The sequence below is a fragment of the Mastacembelus armatus genome, unplaced genomic scaffold (genome assembly GCF_900324485.2).
Source record: "Mastacembelus armatus unplaced genomic scaffold, fMasArm1.2, whole genome shotgun sequence".
Lineage (NCBI taxonomy): Eukaryota > Metazoa > Chordata > Actinopteri > Synbranchiformes > Mastacembelidae > Mastacembelus > Mastacembelus armatus.
This window is the reverse complement of record NW_022872925.1, coordinates 61,207-80,343: the sequence shown is the minus strand read 5'-3', so window position 1 is coordinate 80,343 and position 19,137 is coordinate 61,207. Positions and strand designations below refer to the sequence as shown.

Here is a 19,137-nt window from a genome sequence, read left to right as displayed (position 1 = left end):
TTAAAGGAAGAAAAGGGGAAGAATGAAACAGAACAAAACTACTATGGATTTTCCCATTATCAGAGCATAGTGATTTTTCCTTAGGCCTGCACCAGGGGTCCCTGTCTCCAGTCCTCAAGGGGCACTGTCCTGTGTTTGTTTGGCACTGGTTTACAGACTCTACTCATCATGATCTTTGGGGGAAGAGGGCTGCTGTTGAAGCAAAAACACAAGTCATAAATATAAACATGAGCTAATCCATTTATATTTTAGTTTTCTGATTGTGCTAAATGAAAGGAAGGTTCAAATCCTGCCATATTGCTGATCCTTTAATAAATAAAAAACAACCAATAAATCCAGTTATATTCAGTTGTTTTCTTACTGGTGAAATCAAACCAGCAAGAGATACACACCCTGCATGGTTTCAGATCTCCTACATAATCTCTTCAAAAATACTCTTTTCTAGTTTTTCTCCATCAATATATCAAATGTATTAATATAAAAACAAGAATATTGTGTGGGCCCTGGGTCATGAGGGTGTGTTTGAAATGACAATCTGAATCAGGTCTGTATTAAATACCAGGAAGTGGCCCACCCACCTCACTGAGTTGTAGTGGGTTAGAACCTATTGAGATTAACATAGCTCTAATTAGCAGTCAGGTTACCAGATGAACAACCAGAACATTTTTCTGGTAAGTTACTGCTTCCTGTACTATTAATACGACTATCGCATCTGCTGCATTGACTTTCATCTCCTCCACACAAAAGTATAAAGAAGCTTTTTCTAAACTTTGCCTGCAGTTTTTTCAGTTTCCTCTAGAGTGTCTATGCTTGACAGCTTAACTTCAGAAGACCACACCACGTGTGTCCATTCTCAAAGGGGTGTTTTTAGCAAACAGACACTTCTGATCAGACAGACTGCAGCTCCGGGTAAGATTTTAAATTACTGCATATACAAAGAAAGTTATTTAAGTACATTTACTTGAAGTATTTATTTTAAGCTTGTAAAATAGGTCAGAATTGGGCTCAGGTATCATGCAACTTAGAAACTGTGGAGGTTTTGTTTTAGACTCGGTCTGTTTTTTTTAATTGTTTTTACGTATCACTGATCACATATATAGATCTATATATAAGTGTCTGTTTTTTTGAAAATGAGTAGAAAACAGTACATGCTATTTTTACTTCATTTGTCACATGTATTATGTGTGGTTTAAGTCTTTAGCAAAACTAGTCATTTTTATATAACATTTTACATTGTTATCAATTGTCTGAGTGCTATTGTTCCATTTTTACAGCTCTATTGTGATTTAAATGACCAGTTAGTCTTTTTTTTTTTCCGTTTCATTAAAGTGAAGTATGGACAACCAGAGAAAGATCTGTCTGCTTTTAGCAGGTAACTCAAGCAATGAACTCTTTGTTTCTAGTCTCATTCTTATGCACATCCTAGTTAATGGAAAGAAAAATAACTTGTTTCTTTTTCACTTCCTTTTTTTCTCTTTAAGTCATTTTCTGCAGCCCAGTGTTCAGTGAAGACTGGAAGGCCCATGTTGTCCAAAACCTTGATGCACTGGTTTCGTCATGTATTGTTGTACCCTGTTCATTCAGCCATCCTAAAACTGGCCTGCCCAGCTCCAAACTCAGAGGGATCTGGCATCTTAAAAGTGACCATAAGAAAATCATCTATTACGAGGATCAGACGAGAGTCGATGACAACTTTAAGGGGCGCACACGTTTATTGGGACATCTGGGTCAGGACAACTGCACCTTAGAAATGGTTGAAATTAAAAATCATGACAATGGCCCCTTCTGTTTCCGGATTGAACTGGTAGAGACTGCCCAACCCACCAAAGACATGTTCTCCTTTGTCGAGGAGTGTGTCTCGTTCAAAATGCTTCGTATGTCACCATCTTTAAGAGACTGTATAAATTTCTACAAATATTTTATGTTTCAGTGATGATCCTCTTACCTTTAACCTACTTTTCTTCCCCATCTACAGCTGAGCCCCCAAAACCTAGTCTGAATCTACCAGAGAAAATCATTCAGGGACGTCCCTGTTCAGTCACCTGTTCAATTTTTCACACCTGTTCCACCCACATGCCTAAAATCACATGGAGTAGGACCTCTGATGAGATCACTGAGGTTCATAGAGAATTGCAACTGGGCAACTGGGAGGTACTGTCCACGCTGATCTTGATTCCTGACGAGAAGGATGACCACAACGAGATCACCTGCACAGTCGCATTTCATGGAGGGAAGACATCCTTCACCACATCTAAAATCTATGTAAAACGTATGGTTTTTCTTATATACTGGATATTTTCCCCTTCCCAGATGTACAGTGCAAAGAAGGAATGTCTCTGACACACGTTCTCTCTATTTTTGCAGGTACAGAAAATTTTAACCACATCATCATTCCCACTGTAGTGGGGCTTGGCACAGCTGTGATCTTTGGAGTCTTATGCATATTCATGGTGAAAAAATACAAGTGAGTAAATGCAGCACAATGATTTGAACAAATCCACAGAGCATCCACATCCCCATTTTAACAGAGTTATGTTCAGTATCTGCTCCTCAATAAAACAGTATTGTTTTCTGTCGTCCAAGGACACGCATTGCGGAGCTCCAAAGTCAGGATGGCAGGTAAAAACTGTTTGGTTTACTGGACCACAGAGATATCAGTTATCATCCTTTATACTCATAATAGCATTTTCTATAATATTTAGCATGTGGAACCGGCTGTCCAGGATGTCTCACAGGTGAGGAAAAAAAAAAGTCCTGAAGATTAACTTTAAATTTTAATAATATACTTTTTAATAATTTATACTAAATTTTCAGGATTCGTTCCGGTGGCCCAGCTCCACCTCGTTCTGAGCAAAGGTAACATCGACTCTGTGTTTATCTAAATTTTGTATGAAACTTTTTTTTCAGTACTGTTCTAACTGCAGCTGTCACCAAATTAATCTCTGTAGTTTGCATGGGTAGTGTGGTGCATCTTTTCCCATTTTTAGTAAGTTTCTGTTCTTCTTTTGTGCACAGAAGATCTATTTGGGGCAGATTTTCACGGTAAGACATGAATATTAATGGTAGAGCCTACCCTCTTTGGTAAGTTTTGGTCAGTTGCTTTCACACTTAGATCACACTTAACCTGAGAATTAGTTTTTCCTGAAATGAAACAAGAACATCTCTGTGTTTCACAGAAGGCAGAGGGGGGACGTGGTGGATGTGCGTTCTGTGTAAGTATATTAATCATAATAAAGTTAATTTAATTTAAATTAATTTTAATAATTTAATAGTTAATTATTGTGTAACTGTGTAGTGACATAAATTTTAACCTCAGGCCCAACAATATGAGTTCACAAATTTGTGACAGCAAGAACGCCTCCAAGCCTCGTTTCCCATCACCCAAAAGGTACTTGGCACTTACTGTTGGCAAATTAAAGGTGTCACATGTTGTAGTGCAGCAATGTCTTATGCTCTTCTTTTTTCCCTTCCTGTTATTGATGCGGATGCTGCTTTTGATGGCCCTCAGCCAAGCAAAATCATGTCATTACAAAGAGGTAGGTTGTTATTGTTCATTTCCAGGAATTCCTAACAGTAAAATGTCAAAATCTGCGCCAATGACCGAATGATCTTTCACAGGACGTCGAGGATGATGATTATGTAAACACTGCAGAACTCAACGTTTATGGGAATTTGTGAAAAAAAGAAAATTCATCTTTCCAAGATGATCGCGATCAGAGAGAAGGAATTTAATCATGCTCGTAGTGATCTCTTTTGTTTGCTGATTTATTTGACTACTGTGATAATCTCTCAAGTAAAAGCTCTTTTTACTCTGTCTTTGATAAATTGATTATATTACTTTAAATATACATTTTCCATGAAATGTAATATAATGTAAGAAAGGCAATAGGACAAGGTGGAATATGTTTGGCATTTTGAAAACTGGACTTATTTGCATTCTTGCTCTCACATTTGTCTGTAAAAGAAAGTCTACAGCTACCTGCTTATGTTATTGCTTCAATTTGTCAAGTTTTCTTTGTCAGTAGCAAACCTAATTAAACATAAATATGATCACAGAAAGAAAAACTAAAGGGCTTTGTACATCTAAATATGGACTCTATGGTTTTCTGTTTTTTTTTTTTGTTGTTTTTTTTGGACTCAGCTTATTTTACTTTAGAAATGATTTTTACAAAAAGAACCATTTGCCCACCCGCCCTGTGTAGTGTGTCATCATCTCCACCCACATGTTCATTTACTTAAGAGGGTGTGGTGTCAGGGGCTCGTGTTACAGATGGTAAACCTTGGATGACATTCAGCTTGGGAGGTAAGTCACTATTCAAAGAAAGAATATAGCAGAACCTTATCATTTTTGATGCATCGATTAGATTAGGTCTAAGTTAGATCCGTTTTTTTGTTTCAGAAATCTGACACATTTTAGGCATGTTGCACTTTTCCTCTTTAGCTAATTATGAATGATGGATGTTTTTTTTTAAGGCAGTGTGCCTTTTAGACATGTTACCAACTGACCCAGGTTTATAAAATTAAAAATTCAAATTTAGTTTCATTTCTGTAGAAACAAGAACTGACTTTTGGTGCAGTCTAATTCCTGAGACTTTCTTTTTGTTTACACATGGCTTATTTTGTAATCTGTTTTTTGTGTATTATTTGTCTGCAGCTCTTTGTCGTCTTCTGCCAGAATTTAAAGATTACAATAAAATTACAATATACCAAAAAGATTTTTTTTTTTTTTTACATTTTTGTCTTTGGGCTTTGTAAAATAGCAAACCCACAGTTTTAATATTTTATAATAATTTCATGCAATAGGCCTATATATGCGATCTCCATGTATATGATATTTTGCACTACAAACAAACCTGTTCTGGCTGAATGGTCTAGTTAGCAGAAGTCATGGGAAAAGGCTTTAATACTGGAGTTCACGTAAACACGAACACAGATGTTTATTCTTGAGTTGTTGAGAAGCTTGAAACAGGAAACAGGTGCCGTGAATATGCGTGTTCTTTTTTTAAGTGTGTGAGTGATGTCCCCCAAAATGTGATATTAACAGGCAATAATCACTTTTCGCTGTATAAACTGTTAATTTTGTGTATATTTTAGATTTGTGGAAAGATGCCTGGATTGGGACATTTTCTCCTGAGTGTCTGTATTCTAGGTACTACAATTCTATGTTATTTAATAGGTTTTCAACATATTAACACTAATCTAACTACATTTGAATGTTCTTTTTACACATTGCTCCTCTTACAGGATGCATTCTTGGCAGTTCTGGGGCTTGGCATGTGACTATGCCAAGCAATATTAAAGGACTGAAGGGTTCTTGCCTTGTCATCCCTTGCACATTTGACTACAATCAGTATCCACCTGTCAAACCAGATCGTGTGGTTTGGTACCAGCACGTGAGCAGAGGATATCCTTTGGTTTATGACAGCTGGTACCCAAAAAATGTCATAGACATATTTAGAGGACGAACGAGAAAAGCCGACTCCACGAAAGGAAAGTCTTGCAGTCTACGCATCTATCCGGTAAACTGGCCTCACCACAGACAAAAGATTTATCCTTGGGTAGATCCAGAGAATGTAGGTTATAGTACCTACCGATTCTATGATACGACTGTAACAATTGATGTAACAGGTAAGTTATCAGGCTGGATTTTTAAAATGTATAAATAATATTTCTTTTAAGTGTATGTAAACATATTGTCGTCAATAATTATCTACATTTTCATTGTAAAGACAGGGCAGAAAAGCCAAGTATCAGGATCTTTGGTGAATTGAAGGTTGGGCAGTCTGTACAAGTGGAGTGCACTGTTTACCACACCTGTTCCACTGATCCACCAACTCTGAGCCTCAACATCCGGCTCAGAAGTCCCAGCACAACTCAGAGCTCTATGTCTGATGGCACATCAAAAACATCCATGATTGGCACGTTGTTCATAACGAGAGAACGCCAAACCGTGGAGTGCTCTGCCCGACACTATGAGGGTCCAACCACACCTGCCTCTATAACTTTAAATGCACAATGTATGTGACGGACAAACAGAAATAAAGCCATATTTCTTTTATGGTAATCTAAAGTGTTCATATAATTATTTTTCTTTTAGGTTCCTTTGCACCCTTGACTATCAAGCCTACGTCAGATGAATTTCTTGAGGGAGAAGTTGGAAAAGTCACCTGCATTGCCAAATACACATGCTCTCAACATGTGCCAACTTTCACATGGAGCGATAAAAACGTACCAGTCTCCAGTGAACCTAAAGTTTCAAATGCTGAGTGGATGACCGTCTCCACTCTGACATTCACAGTGTCAGCTAGTGATCATGACAGATTGCTGACATGCAAGGTCTTTTTCAGTCAGGGGAAGAAACTGGAAGTGAGCGTCACCCTACGGGTAAAGAGTAAGTGGAAAACAGTACTCTTCCTTTTACATTTTAACTGGCTTTATTATTAGTAGTAGTCATATGGTTGACCTGCTCTGCATCTCTCCGGTATCACCAACTCATTCAGCAACAGATACATTGAGAAAAAAAGTTCTGCTTTAGTTTTGGCAAGTGACATGACTGTTACATGCGTAATTTGGAGAGGTGTCTGTTTTTGTTCCAGGTTTTGTACTTTTGAATCTATAATGATTTCACAGCGATCTCTTGTTTTAAAGCGTACCTCCCAAAATGCACTGCCAAATGATCTTTAAATGGAAAATAGAAATATATGCACAGGTTATATAAAATGATGCTTCTGTCTTGCGTTGTCAAGATACTGGACCCAAAATCCCAGACACCAGATAAATGAATGTATTATCATTGTTATTATTATTCTGGATATAAGGTTCATCAGGGGAACACCACAAATGATTGCAATTGTTCCCATCAACTGGATGTTAAAAATTTAAACATTTTTGGCAAGAGTGATGTCAGTGATGTGTCCACAGTTTGGTTCTGCTGCCATCAAAATGTATTATTATTATTATTCTGGATATAAGGTTAAAATCTATGATGTAGGGTCACAAGTACACTGTAATTGATTTTAAAGGGTCACAGGCCAAAAAGATTGTGAACTAGTGGTTTAAAAGTTTTCTTCTTTTCACAGGAAACGTGCATTTTCGGGATTGGTCCTTCACCACCCCTTCCACCATCACAGGCATGAGAGGCTCATGTATCATCATTCCTTGCAGATTCACCTACAGAAACTCCCAGCCTGCTGACCTGAGAGTTATGTGGTACTTGTACCAGGGCAGTTCATACTCACTTGTCTATGGCCAAAGTCAGACAGTTGATATAAAGTACACTGGGCTAACAAGTTTTATTGGATCTGTGCCGGAGGGGAATTGTACACTTAAGGTCGAAAGGCTGGACATTACGCACAACAAGGACAGATTTTTCCCATGGCTTGATAAGGCCCCCATTACCTCATATCATAACCCAAGTCAGACGTTTTATGATAAAAACACTCAACTTATTGTTTCAGGTAAGTATGTAAATAGACAAAATCATCATTTTTAGTCAGTTCAACCCCAATCCTCTGAAATGTGCAGTCCTCTAAATGACTGTTATGGGTTTTAATTTCATAGACCGAGCAGAGGAACCACAGTTGAGCGTCAATGGTGACCCCAGGGTTGGAGAGGAGAGCAAAGTTTCCTGCACTGTGCACCATACATGTCCCTCTGCTCCCCCCACTCTGACCATGAACGGTATACCAGGAGTGGACGTCACCAGGGGCAGTATGCTGTCTGATGGGGTCTGGGAAAGAACAGTGGAGCGAACCTGGATTGTGAAAGAGGAGGACCAGAGTGTGAAGTGTACTGTGAGTTACCAGGGTGGTCAGAAAGCCACGAGTGAGCTCAGGCTGAATGTTGAATGTGAGTACAACGTGAGACAATGTGTTCTTTTAATTCCAGTAAAAATGCTCCTGTTTAGCTTTAATCCTCACTATGACATTTCTGCTCAGGTCCATATGACAGAATCACAATGGTGGAGCCACCAGGTGAGACAATAGAGGGTGTAGCAAAGAGTGTCATTTGTTCTGTTACCTACAAGTGCAAAAAAAATGCACCAACCATCGTGTGGAACTACAAAGACGTTCAGAGTTCACTGCAAACTAAAAAACTGCCAAGAGACACCTTCGAAGCAACGTCAAATCTAACCTTTATTGGCTCCCTGAGTGACAATGGAAAAACTCTGACCTGCACGGCTCAGTTTAGTCATGGGGAGACCTCGGACTCTGCAATCCTTCGAATAAAAAGTGAGTTCCTACATGTCACGCACCATGGTCACTTAATAGTTTGACAGTTTTTAGCTTTTTAAAGAAAGGTCAGGCTGGAGAACTGATACCATAACTGTCCAAGTGTGACATTGTAGCGAGAAAGTGGTTCCTTTAATTTAAGGCAAAGACTGAAAATAAAGTCTGTCTCTGTGCAAAAGAAGCAAAATCTGCCTCCTGGCACCTTTACTGCTCATGTTTTACACATCAGTGTGAATTAGTGTCTGGTTTGTTTAAGTGCAAAAGCATCACTTCACATATTTGGAGGTGTTATCTGGAAATATTGTCTTGTGTGTCTACTTCCTATAGCCTTACAGTTCATGTGAATGTGGTGTCAATCTTACAACATCTAACTGCAATGAAATGAGCATTTAATAAAATGCCAAACATTTGCACTAATGATGAGATGATTTGATGCTTCTGTTGCATTGTCTGGATACTGGAACCAAAATCCCAGACACCAGATGAATAGTTTGAAAGGCCTTTTGTCCAAGACTGAATAGTGAAACGGAACATTCTTAAACTGGGGACTTGGCACTTCCTGAGGAACTGAGGTGGCTTGCTGAGGCAAAGGGAATGTGGGGAACAACAGATTAGGTGCAGGAAGGGTGGAGGACTGTTAGGGGTGAGGGAACAGGGCAGAGAAAGGATCTGACTTAGGTTCATCAGGGGAACACCACAAATGAGTGCAATTGTTCCCATCAACTGGATGTTAAAAATTTAAACATTTTTGGCAAGAGTGATGTCAGTGATGTGTCCACAGTTTGGTTCTGCTGCCATCAAAATGTATTATTATTATTATTCTGGATATAAGGTTAAAATCTATGATGTAGGGTCACAAGTACACTGTAATTGATTTTAAAGGGTCACAGGCCAAAAAGATTGTGAACTAGTGGTTTAAAAGTTTTCTTCTTTTCACAGGAAACGTGCATTTTCGGGATTGGTCCTTCACCACCCCTTCCACCATCACAGGCATGAGAGGCTCATGTATCATCATTCCTTGCAGATTCACCTACAGAAACTCCCAGCCTGCTGACCTGAGAGTTATGTGGTACTTGTACCAGGGCAGTTCATACTCACTTGTCTATGGCCAAAGTCAGACAGTTGATATAAAGTACACTGGGCTAACAAGTTTTATTGGATCTGTGCCGGAGGGGAATTGTACACTTAAGGTCGAAAGGCTGGACATTACGCACAACAAGGACAGATTTTTCCCATGGCTTGATAAGGCCCCCATTACCTCATATCATAACCCAAGTCAGACGTTTTATGATAAAAACACTCAACTTATTGTTTCAGGTAAGTATGTAAATAGACAAAATCATCATTTTTAGTCAGTTCAACCCCAATCCTCTGAAATGTGCAGTCCTCTAAATGACTGTTATGGGTTTTAATTTCATAGACCGAGCAGAGGAACCACAGTTGAGCGTCAATGGTGACCCCAGGGTTGGAGAGGAGAGCAAAGTTTCCTGCACTGTGCACCATACATGTCCCTCTGCTCCCCCCACTCTGACCATGAACGGTATACCAGGAGTGGACGTCACCAGGGGCAGTATGCTGTCTGATGGGGTCTGGGAAAGAACAGTGGAGCGAACCTGGATTGTGAAAGAGGAGGACCAGAGTGTGAAGTGTACTGTGAGTTACCAGGGTGGTCAGAAAGCCACGAGTGAGCTCAGGCTGAATGTTGAATGTGAGTACAACGTGAGACAATGTGTTCTTTTAATTCCAGTAAAAATGCTCCTGTTTAGCTTTAATCCTCACTATGACATTTCTGCTCAGGTCCATATGACAGAATCACAATGGTGGAGCCACCAGGTGAGACAATAGAGGGTGTAGCAAAGAGTGTCATTTGTTCTGTTACCTACAAGTGCAAAAAAAATGCACCAACCATCGTGTGGAACTACAAAGACGTTCAGAGTTCACTGCAAACTAAAAAACTGCCAAGCAACACCTTCGAAGCAACGTCAAATCTAACCTTTATTGGCTCCCTGAGTGACAATGGAAAAACTCTGACCTGCACGGCTCAGTTTAGTCATGGGGAGACCTCGGACTCTGCAATCCTTCGAATAAAAAGTGAGTTCCTACATGTCACGCACCATGGTCACTTAATAGTTTGACAGTTTTTAGCTTTTTAAAGAAAGGTCAGGCTGGAGAACTGATACCATAACTGTCCAAGTGTGACATTGTAGCGAGAAAGTGGTTCCTTTAATTTAAGGCAAAGACTGAAAATAAAGTCTGTCTCTGTGCAAAAGAAGCAAAATCTGCCTCCTGGCACCTTTACTGCTCATGTTTTACACATCAGTGTGAATTAGTGTCTGGTTTGTTTAAGTGCAAAAGCATCACTTCACATATTTGGAGGTGTTATCTGGAAATATTGTCTTGTGTGTCTACTTCCTATAGCCTTACAGTTCATGTGAATGTGGTGTCAATCTTATAACATCTAACTGCAATGAAATGAGCATTTAATAAAATGCCAAACATTTGCACTAATGATGAGATGATTTGATGTTAATTGCTTGCTCTCATTTATTCCAGAATATGACAGAACATTTGAGGAAACTCATGAAAATTCAGGTACTTTTCAGTTCTCTTGGAAACACACCTTTCTGCCATGTCATATTACATGAGGACTTATTTTTACACAGATCCTTATCGTGGCTGGTCTCTTTCTTTACAGAGGGGCTCATTCTGACTGCTGATGTGCCTTTCAAGTTCAGCGCCCTAACCCGCTCCTGTGTGGTGATTCCCTGCAGCTTCCAGCAGCAGGACATGCATCTGACACGAGGCATCTGGTCCAAAAAAGATGGTGGTGTTGTCTACCATAACGGCCAGAGCTACATACTTGACCATTTCAAGGACCGCACCAAAATATTAGGAGATCTGCATGAGGGAGAATGTTCACTGGAGATTGACGACGTTAAGCCTTTTGACAATGGCCCTTTCTGTTTCTACGCAGAGAAAGATAATGAGAAATACAGATTCAACAACAGCTGTGCATTTCTTGTCATGAAAGGTCTGGAGTTACAAAAAAAATGAATTAGCTTATTGAAGCGTACTAAGATATTCACCTGTTTGCCTTTTAAGCTATAACAGTTCTCTGTTTTGTGTTCTACCTCCTCAGCTTCCCCAGAAAAACCAGTGATGACCCCAGTTCCAGAGGAAGTCAATGCTGGTTCAACTATAAGTGTCTCATGTTCTGTAAATCACACATGTCCATCATATCCTCCGGTGTTCTCCTGGAGTGTCACCAACCTCACTAGTGAGGTCACAGACACCATGACAACACGAGGTGTCTGGAGTAGAACCTCCACAATCACTTTCATGGTTTCTGGAGGAGATGGAGTCAAAAGCCTGACCTGTACAGCCATTTTCTTACGTGACAAGCAACAAGCCAGCACAGTCAAGATAAACGTGAAGGGTTAGAGCACAAGATTCATCTGTAAATCTCAAAACGTTTGGTGTTTGTCATATATTGAGTTGTTTTGTTCCTCTAAATGTATTTGCATGACATTCAATTCTTTTAGGATCACTGTCGTACCAGCTGAGAAGCTCTCTTCCAATAACCATTCCAGTCTTAATTATCCTGCTTGTAATCATCTTAGCTGCAGTGCTCATCTGTAGGAGAAGGTACAATTAATGCATCAGTTTCAAATGATAACAACGGTGTTTAAACTTAAGTTGATTTGCGTAACTTCGATTTGCTCTAGAGTTAAAAACATGTTATTCTATCCAACAGGAGGAACACTGATACCTCCCTGCAACCGCCTCCTCGACCAGAGAAGAGGTATGAATTCTAACCTAAACGTGTGTGATGATGATGAAACTAACACTAACTAGATTTCAGTCAAGGCTCTGACCATTTATTAAAAAATGGTTACTGGCTACAGATAGATTAGGTGGAAACAACTTCTAAAAGAAAATGACAAGCACTGCTCTCCCATTAAGAAATATAACTCAGAATTTAATCTTACGTACATCAACAATACCATAATGACACATTTGGAGGAGGCAAACACCACTGGAACAAATCTATCAGCAGTTATACAAGAAAAGTTTAATCATAGTGTGAAAATGACTCTTTGATCCACTGATGGATAAAACAGCTGGTGCCAGTCATCCGGTGCAAACAGGTACCCTGTCTGAATTGATAGTAACTTATAACCACATATGTACTTCCTTCAAAAAGCAATGAAGATTTTTAAAGCTTTATTTCTGCAATTTAAACTTTCACAGGAGATCACTGTGGGATAGATTATCCAGGTAGGCTTGATTAAAAATGAACCCTTCACCAAATAATTTACTTTGCCTCATATTATTCAGAATAAAAGTAAACAATGAGCTGTAGTCCATGTACAGTATTTTTAGCTTAAAATATTTTTGCTTCCATTGCAATGTCCAGAAGATACAATGAAGACAGAGCGAGACCTCCAAGGCCTGAAAAACGGTATGACAGCAAGACTGCTTCTTTTACAAACTAGACCGATACAGTCGACCCATACTACCAAACAGTAAAACTGCGCTTTCCATACAGGAGGTCCATTTGGAGCCGCATTTCCAGGTAACTGCACCCAAGACCAAACATTCACGCAACATTAATCCCTTCTTGAAAAGCCTCATGTTTTTATATGTCTATAATTTTTCAGTAGGGCAGAGGACGGGCGTGTTGGGTGGAAAAAAGGGAGGGAACCCAGGTAGATGTTCTTCAGTCCAGTTGGCTTAAAACAAACATTGTTTGAGATTTTCTGTCTTAATATTAATGAATGCTGTTTTTATAGGAATTCATTTCGGAGCAGATTATTAATCTTCGGTTGTGTGAATAAAATGCAACATGTAAAATACCACTTATAAAGATGATATCAAATAACATAAACATGCTTTTACTTTCACAGACACCCAGACAACAGTGCAAACCTTAGTGTTGGCTATTTGTAAGTGTTGATCAAAGGTCTAGTGTACATGACATAGTCCTAACAAAACACTCAGAAAAACTGATATGGTGTGATTCCCTGCTCCTTCTATAGAAACAACACCAACACTGTGAACTATGAGGCTCAAATCTCCAAACCCCACTTTCCATCTCCGAAGAAGTGAGTTTTCCTGTTCTTGATTCTTTTAAATGACATGCCATTGTGTTTGCATTTGGTTTACTTTGTTCAGTGGTGCATTAATTTTTTGCCTCATTAGACATTTGTGTTTATTCTAGCAACCGAAGAACTCCTCACTATGTCAAGCCTGAGGTTAGTATTGTACGAGTGAGTGGTGAAGTGAACATTATAAATAAAAAAGTTGTTGCCATGACTTCCTCTTTTTTAAGAAAGAAAGAAGTTATTTAAAAAAGGGAAGTAGGTTTTAAAAAAATGTATCACCCTGGTGAGTATGTCTGTGAAGAGTCTATGGCAGGTAATGGTGTATTTAGAACAGCTGATTTGCTGCAGATAACACACACTGTAAATTACTGTTAATAGTAATTTTCCGTGTGTGTGTGTGAAATGTGTGTGTACACATCTTTCTGTGGTTGTATGGACACATTTACATTTACGTTTTAACTGCACTTACTTTGACAGTTAAATGTCTGTACACATTTTCCCCAATGATGTGAATAAAAACATGTGTCCAAACTTTTGACTGGGAGTGTACGTAGAAGGGCAGCATGGTGACTTAGTGGTCAGCACTGCTGCCTCACAGCAAGAAGGTTCCTGGTTTGAAACCCATCAGGGGCCTTTCTGTGTGGAGTCTGCATGTTCTCCCTGTGCTTGTGTGGGTTTTCTCCAGGTACTCAGGTTTCCTCCTACAGTCCAAAAACATGTATGTCAGGTTGATTGGTGATTCTAAATTGCCCATAGGAGTGAGTGTGAGTGTGTGAGGTTGTTTGTCTCTATGTGGCCCTGTGATGGACTGGGGACCTGTCCAGGGTGGACCCCTGCCTTTCACCCAAAGAGAGCTGGGATAGGCTCCAGCAGATCCCTGGGACCCTGGTTAGGACTAAGGGGGTCTAGATGATGGGTGGATGGATGGATGGACGTTTATAATGTGACTAACAGGTCAAGGCTGCTATAAGAAACCAATAATGCTTTACTGACATTGTTTATTGAAGTGTTGTTTGCTGACCCCAAGATAAAAAAAAAATGCTTCAGTGCATTTATGAATTGGCTTCTTCTTTTCTTGTGAAACATGCACAACAATGTGATGATTGTACTTGATTCCAATTTTTCTAAAATTTGTTGCAGGGTTATGAAATGTATGGCAACGCCTGAGTTCTTCAGGACATCTTGAAAACAATACAAGCTTCTATGACTCTGTTGCTGTTGCAATTTTACAGTGTAGCATGTGAGTGGGGAGAGAGCAATATTGGCTTTACCTGTAAACTTCATTTAACAACATATAATAACATAATCAGCTTTCGCTTTTCTTAATGTGCAAATCTGTTAAATAAACATAATATGTTTTTCATTTTGCCTCTGCTGTTTGTGTTACACATATATACAAACTAATATATAATTATCTTTATATTTAAATATTTAAATAAAGTAAATGCATTTCATTAGTGGGCACCTTTCAAGGCTCTCAAGGTCACCTTAGAGAGCAAAACAATAAAATAGAAAAATATAACAATACAACAAAATTTAAAATATTAAAAGGCAGTCAAAAAGACAAAATAAAACAATCAGTGTGGGAGGGGTTATGGACTAAACTATAATCTGAAAATGTGGGTTTTAAGTTGGGCTTTGAAAGTGGGGAAGGAGTCTATGGAGCTTGTGTTAGGTGGGACAGAGTTCCAGAGGTGGTGGCCAGAGCAGCTGAAAGCTCTTGCGGCCCATTGAGGACAGGCGTGCAGGTGGAGTGGACAGGAGGTTGACTGTGAACTGTATAAAAAGAGAGAAACTGTCGACTTTGAAGAGGGTGTGGATTTGGTACAAGTAAGTAGAAATTCAGTTTTATCACTGTTTAATTTGAGCTCAGTGGTGGGTTTGGAGGAAAGGTAGAGCTGGGTGTCATCTGTGTAACAGTGAAATTGTATGTTGTATTTACGAAAATGAGACCAAGGAGGAGTAAGTATATAGTGATCAGAAGGGGACCCAGGACAGAGCCCTGGGTAACACCAGTATTAATAGGAGAGGGATGGGATCTGTGATTTTTAACTTGGACAAACTGAGTATGGCCAGAGATGTATGAAACCAGGTGAGTGTAGTGTTGGTGATACCGATTGAAGCTATACTATGTGGCCCTGTGATGGACTGGTGAAGGTCAAGGAGAGTGGACTGTGAAATTGTATCAAAGCTCAAGGAGGATGAGAATAGTGATAAGTCCAGAATCTGCAGCTAACAGCAGGTCATTTGTAATTTTAACCAGGGCCGTCTCAGTGCTATGGAAAAGGCGAAAACCAGACTGGAATCGTTCATACAAATTATTGCTAGTATTATGTATATAATTTGTATTATTGCTAGTAAGATGATTATGAACCTGGGTGGCAAGTGTTTTTCTAGGATTTTAGAGATAAATAGTAAATTGGAAAAAACACTATTATCATTTTTAATAGGAATCATATATGTCATATATGAGATATACCAAAGGAATCAAGAGGAGCAGAGAAGTTTACTTTACATTGTTTATTTAATCTGACCACACATTTGTAAAAATTGACATTAATATCACATTTGGTGATTTTCAACTGCTTTTGAATAATTATTAGCCAGAGTGACCAGGGGCCATCAACTTTGACAAAAAGGATATTAGAGCAGCTATGAAGCAGAAGACAAAGAGGAATCAGAACTTTACCAAGTTACATTGTGATGATTGCTAAACACTTCCCTTTCTCACTCATGTGACTGACAGGATAAGGACAAGGAGCACTATGAGAGCATGCAGAGACGAGAAGAAAAACTGAGCAGTGATGCTGCTGTCTCCATCACTTTTAAGAGAACAGGACCAGATAAATCGGTGTCAGCAGGAGCAGAAGACCAGCACTTGTGCTGCAGGCACTGTTGCAGTAGTCACCTTGACAACAGGAAACTTCTGTCTGAACGGCTTGTGTAAATGATGAACTTTGTGTGTTTGAGCAGAACACCTTGGAGGCACAGCCTTTCATGGTCACCTTTATACCCTCTGCAGTCACTGAGAGAATGAAGATAAGGTTAGTGAGTCAGCTTTAATACATCTATCACTAAACATTCCTCTGGTCAGGTTACAGATGTAGAACAGAGTTAGATCATTATTGCCACAGGTCTCTTACTTGTTCCTGAGAAGCAGTAGTCCTCAGCCCCCTCACAGTTTAGAGTTGTCTTGCACTCCGATCCGCTGCAGGTGTAGCACTTTTTACCGTTGGGATTGGTTTTGGTGGGCACTGTAATACAGAATGTATATTTTTCATTTTGCTTTGGGGGATAAAGGGCTGACTGCAACACACTCTACTTCAAATAACCTTCCATGCAATGAACAAGCTGAAATAAGAAATATTAAATTAACAGATGTACAAAGTTTAACTATTTTTGCCATTTATTTTTACATTGATTATAAATTGATGAATCTGAATTACAGGGTTTTACAGGATGTGACAGTGAGAAGCTGATTGGCCTTTAGGAAATAAAAACTGACTTGAACTTTGAGTGTCTCACTTTCTCTCAGGAGGACAAAACAAATCTTTCTCATCTTGGAAGCTAAGATCTGCCACTTTAACAATACCTGCTCCAAATGTATCATCCCTGGTTCTGATCCATGAATTAACATCGTCAGCCCACCTACTGCCATGACCCGCCCCTACTACCTGTTCTGTATCTTTCATTTTAAATTGTTTCCTGGGTTTGTCTGCTTTACTGTTGTATTTAGTGTTTTCATGTGTGACCTATGAGCATCACTGTGCAGTTTTATATGTAACCCAGGTGGTTCACTTTGTCTTGTTCTGTGTTGTTATCCTGCTCCCAGGCCATGCCCTGGATTGTGTTGTATCTTCTCTGCCACTGGATCATTGTTTTGCATTTTCACTCCTGGATGTTCACATTGTTTGGTCTGTGAACTCTGACTTGTTGGACTTGCTTCTGGTTGTTAAATGGGATTTTGGGTTTGCCCTAACATGTTTTTTCTTGCCCTTCCCTGCCCCTCCCGCTGTTCTGTCTGCATTTGGGACATTACCTGAGCTACATCCTGACACACCCAACACTGATTTCCAGGCAGTCATATGGAGAGAGTATTTCTCGACATATCTAAGTAAATACCAAACAGAACAAACTAGCACCTTAAAGCCATCAGACAATATAACAAAGTATGAGTATGTTACCAGGAGCAGGTTCGGTGTTGCAGAGATCAGTGCTGCAACACTTGTTGGTTATTACAGTTCTGATGTTTCCAAACTTGAGTGAGCCCTCACCACAGTCTTGAGCCAAAGCACAAGATTTTGCAGAGAGATCACTAACCGTTGAACTACCTGCAATAAAAAAAGCTCCTTTTTAAACTGTGCAAGTATGAAACAGTTTTCCAATATGCACGAGGCACCTAATGATACTGTACCTTGATATGAGGTGATTCGCATTGAACTGCACTGAGTATTTTGTGAGGCACAATCCTTTTGCACATTTGTGCAGGTTCCTGATACTCCAGGTTGACACTCATTACATTTCAGAGTGTAAACTGGTGAAAAACAAAAAATGTAAAAAAAAAAAACTGTTAAAAAATACTGTCAATAGTTGGACATCTCACTGTATGACATGTAGCAGCATTTGTAAAGGCCAAACTGGTCAAACTAAACAAATAAATAAATAATAGTTAACAGATCAAGACTTACCTTTAGGGAGAAGTACAATCCCAACAATCACGGTAAGGAGATGCATGTTTTGATGACTGGATACAACTGATCTGGATCTGGATCTGGATCTGGATCTGTTAAAGCTATATAGGTCCCTGAGAGGGAGCTGACGTCACTCTAAGACCACTCCTTCATTCTGCCTCTGACAATGTGACAACTTTAAAAAGCCTCTACAGGTACGTGATCTACATTGATCTGTTTTTTGTGTTTTCTACCTTTTATTAACACAATAACATCAGTTCTCTGATGTTCTAGGAAAAGTTCTGTAATGTGCTTGTTTTAAAAAAATGATAAGAATCATCCACCATAGCCGACCTCTCCATCCACCTCTAGCAAGACATCCAGCGTGACTCATTTTGGGGTGTGTAGGCTTCAGTCCATGCAAACCACACCCCCTACTCCTCCCTCTCTTCCCCACCTTGGGCGGGAACAAACAGGCAAGATATAGAGAATAGATAGAAAGGTAACAGTAAACAACAATAGCTGCAGTGATTTCTATGCAATATACAATATAAATAATAGCAATGCTCATACAATGTGAAACAAAGTCACTTGTGACAGCAAAGCATTACTACCGTCAGTGATAATGCAACAGAATATTGTTAATAATATTTATGTTAATGTATGCATGAATATATATATGTGTGTGTGTGTGAGCGAGTGTGTGCGAGTTTGTTATCAAAAGTTATACTCAGCAAGGAGGAGGCCCCCACAACGCCACCCCTGGCCCCAGCTGCATACAGGTGTAGAGCCTGGCAGCCAGTGGTCCACCTGCCCCCTAGGAGGATGAAAGCCCAAGGCCAGATACCCCCAAAGTGACCACGCACACACTCTGAAACCAAGGGGCAGGACTCCACAGAGAGAGCCTCCACAGCCGGAGATTCTGGATCAGAATTTGTGTAATGTGGCAATAAGGAAATTTCCAATTAACCCTGTGAATGTTTTCTCTGCCATGTCTACCCCTAATAAAGCCTGTTGGATCAGTATTATGTGAGGAGTAATCTTTTTGCTTTGCAGGTTATTAGTTTCCAGAAATATTATAGATAATGGATGGATGGATGGATGGATCCATTTAGTGGTGTTTCAATTTCT

General features: G+C 39.5%; 3 protein-coding genes across 7 annotated transcripts; 2 read left to right on the top strand and 1 right to left on the bottom strand.

Annotated features, from left to right (window-relative positions):
- Nucleotides 1-642: 642 nt before the first annotated feature.
- Nucleotides 643-4,059, top strand: LOC113133280 (Schwann cell myelin protein-like). Of its 4 annotated transcripts, XM_026311995.1 has the most exons (14): nucleotides 655-671; nucleotides 781-909; nucleotides 1,330-1,372; nucleotides 1,482-1,874; nucleotides 1,976-2,269; nucleotides 2,365-2,464; nucleotides 2,584-2,619; nucleotides 2,703-2,735; nucleotides 2,815-2,856; nucleotides 3,016-3,042; nucleotides 3,177-3,212; nucleotides 3,317-3,388; nucleotides 3,509-3,536; nucleotides 3,619-4,059. In XM_026311995.1, exons 3-14 carry the CDS (start codon nucleotides 1,336-1,338, stop codon nucleotides 3,676-3,678), a joined length of 1,158 nt encoding a protein of 385 aa, XP_026167780.1. In that variant the 5' UTR covers nucleotides 655-671; nucleotides 781-909; nucleotides 1,330-1,335; the 3' UTR covers nucleotides 3,679-4,059. The 4 variants fall into 4 exon arrangements, with proteins under 4 accessions (XP_026167798.1, XP_026167790.1, XP_026167771.1 ...); XM_026312005.1 differs by having other exon boundaries at nucleotides 644-909; nucleotides 3,019-3,042; XM_026311986.1 differs by having other exon boundaries at nucleotides 646-909.
- Nucleotides 4,060-4,201: 142 nt separating this feature from the next.
- LOC113133269 (uncharacterized) lies at nucleotides 4,202-14,699 on the top strand. 2 transcript variants are annotated; one of them, XM_026311965.1, is made up of 24 exons: nucleotides 4,202-4,303; nucleotides 5,095-5,149; nucleotides 5,245-5,628; nucleotides 5,730-6,017; nucleotides 6,098-6,391; nucleotides 7,080-7,457; nucleotides 7,561-7,848; nucleotides 7,938-8,231; nucleotides 9,171-9,548; nucleotides 9,652-9,939; nucleotides 10,029-10,322; nucleotides 10,785-10,823; nucleotides 10,927-11,262; nucleotides 11,371-11,667; nucleotides 11,774-11,876; nucleotides 11,986-12,033; nucleotides 12,483-12,509; nucleotides 12,649-12,693; nucleotides 12,781-12,807; nucleotides 12,893-12,940; nucleotides 13,139-13,177; nucleotides 13,271-13,336; nucleotides 13,453-13,486; nucleotides 14,477-14,699. In XM_026311965.1, the coding sequence occupies exons 2-24, from the start codon at nucleotides 5,107-5,109 to the stop codon at nucleotides 14,501-14,503; spliced, it is 4,065 nt and encodes a 1,354-aa protein (XP_026167750.1). In that variant the 5' UTR covers nucleotides 4,202-4,303; nucleotides 5,095-5,106; the 3' UTR covers nucleotides 14,504-14,699. The 2 variants fall into 2 exon arrangements, with proteins under 2 accessions (XP_026167750.1, XP_026167758.1); XM_026311973.1 differs by lacking the exon at nucleotides 12,893-12,940.
- Nucleotides 14,700-15,841: 1,142 nt separating this feature from the next.
- On the bottom strand, nucleotides 15,842-18,148 carry LOC113133309 (urokinase plasminogen activator surface receptor-like). Its single transcript, XM_026312053.1, has 5 exons — nucleotides 18,025-18,148; nucleotides 17,751-17,870; nucleotides 17,521-17,667; nucleotides 16,480-16,590; nucleotides 15,842-16,361 (listed from the first exon to the last, which is right to left on the bottom strand). Exons 1-5 carry the CDS (start codon nucleotides 18,068-18,070, stop codon nucleotides 16,162-16,164), a joined length of 624 nt encoding a protein of 207 aa, XP_026167838.1. The 5' UTR covers nucleotides 18,071-18,148; the 3' UTR covers nucleotides 15,842-16,161.
- Between the last annotated feature and the right edge of the window lie 989 nt (nucleotides 18,149-19,137).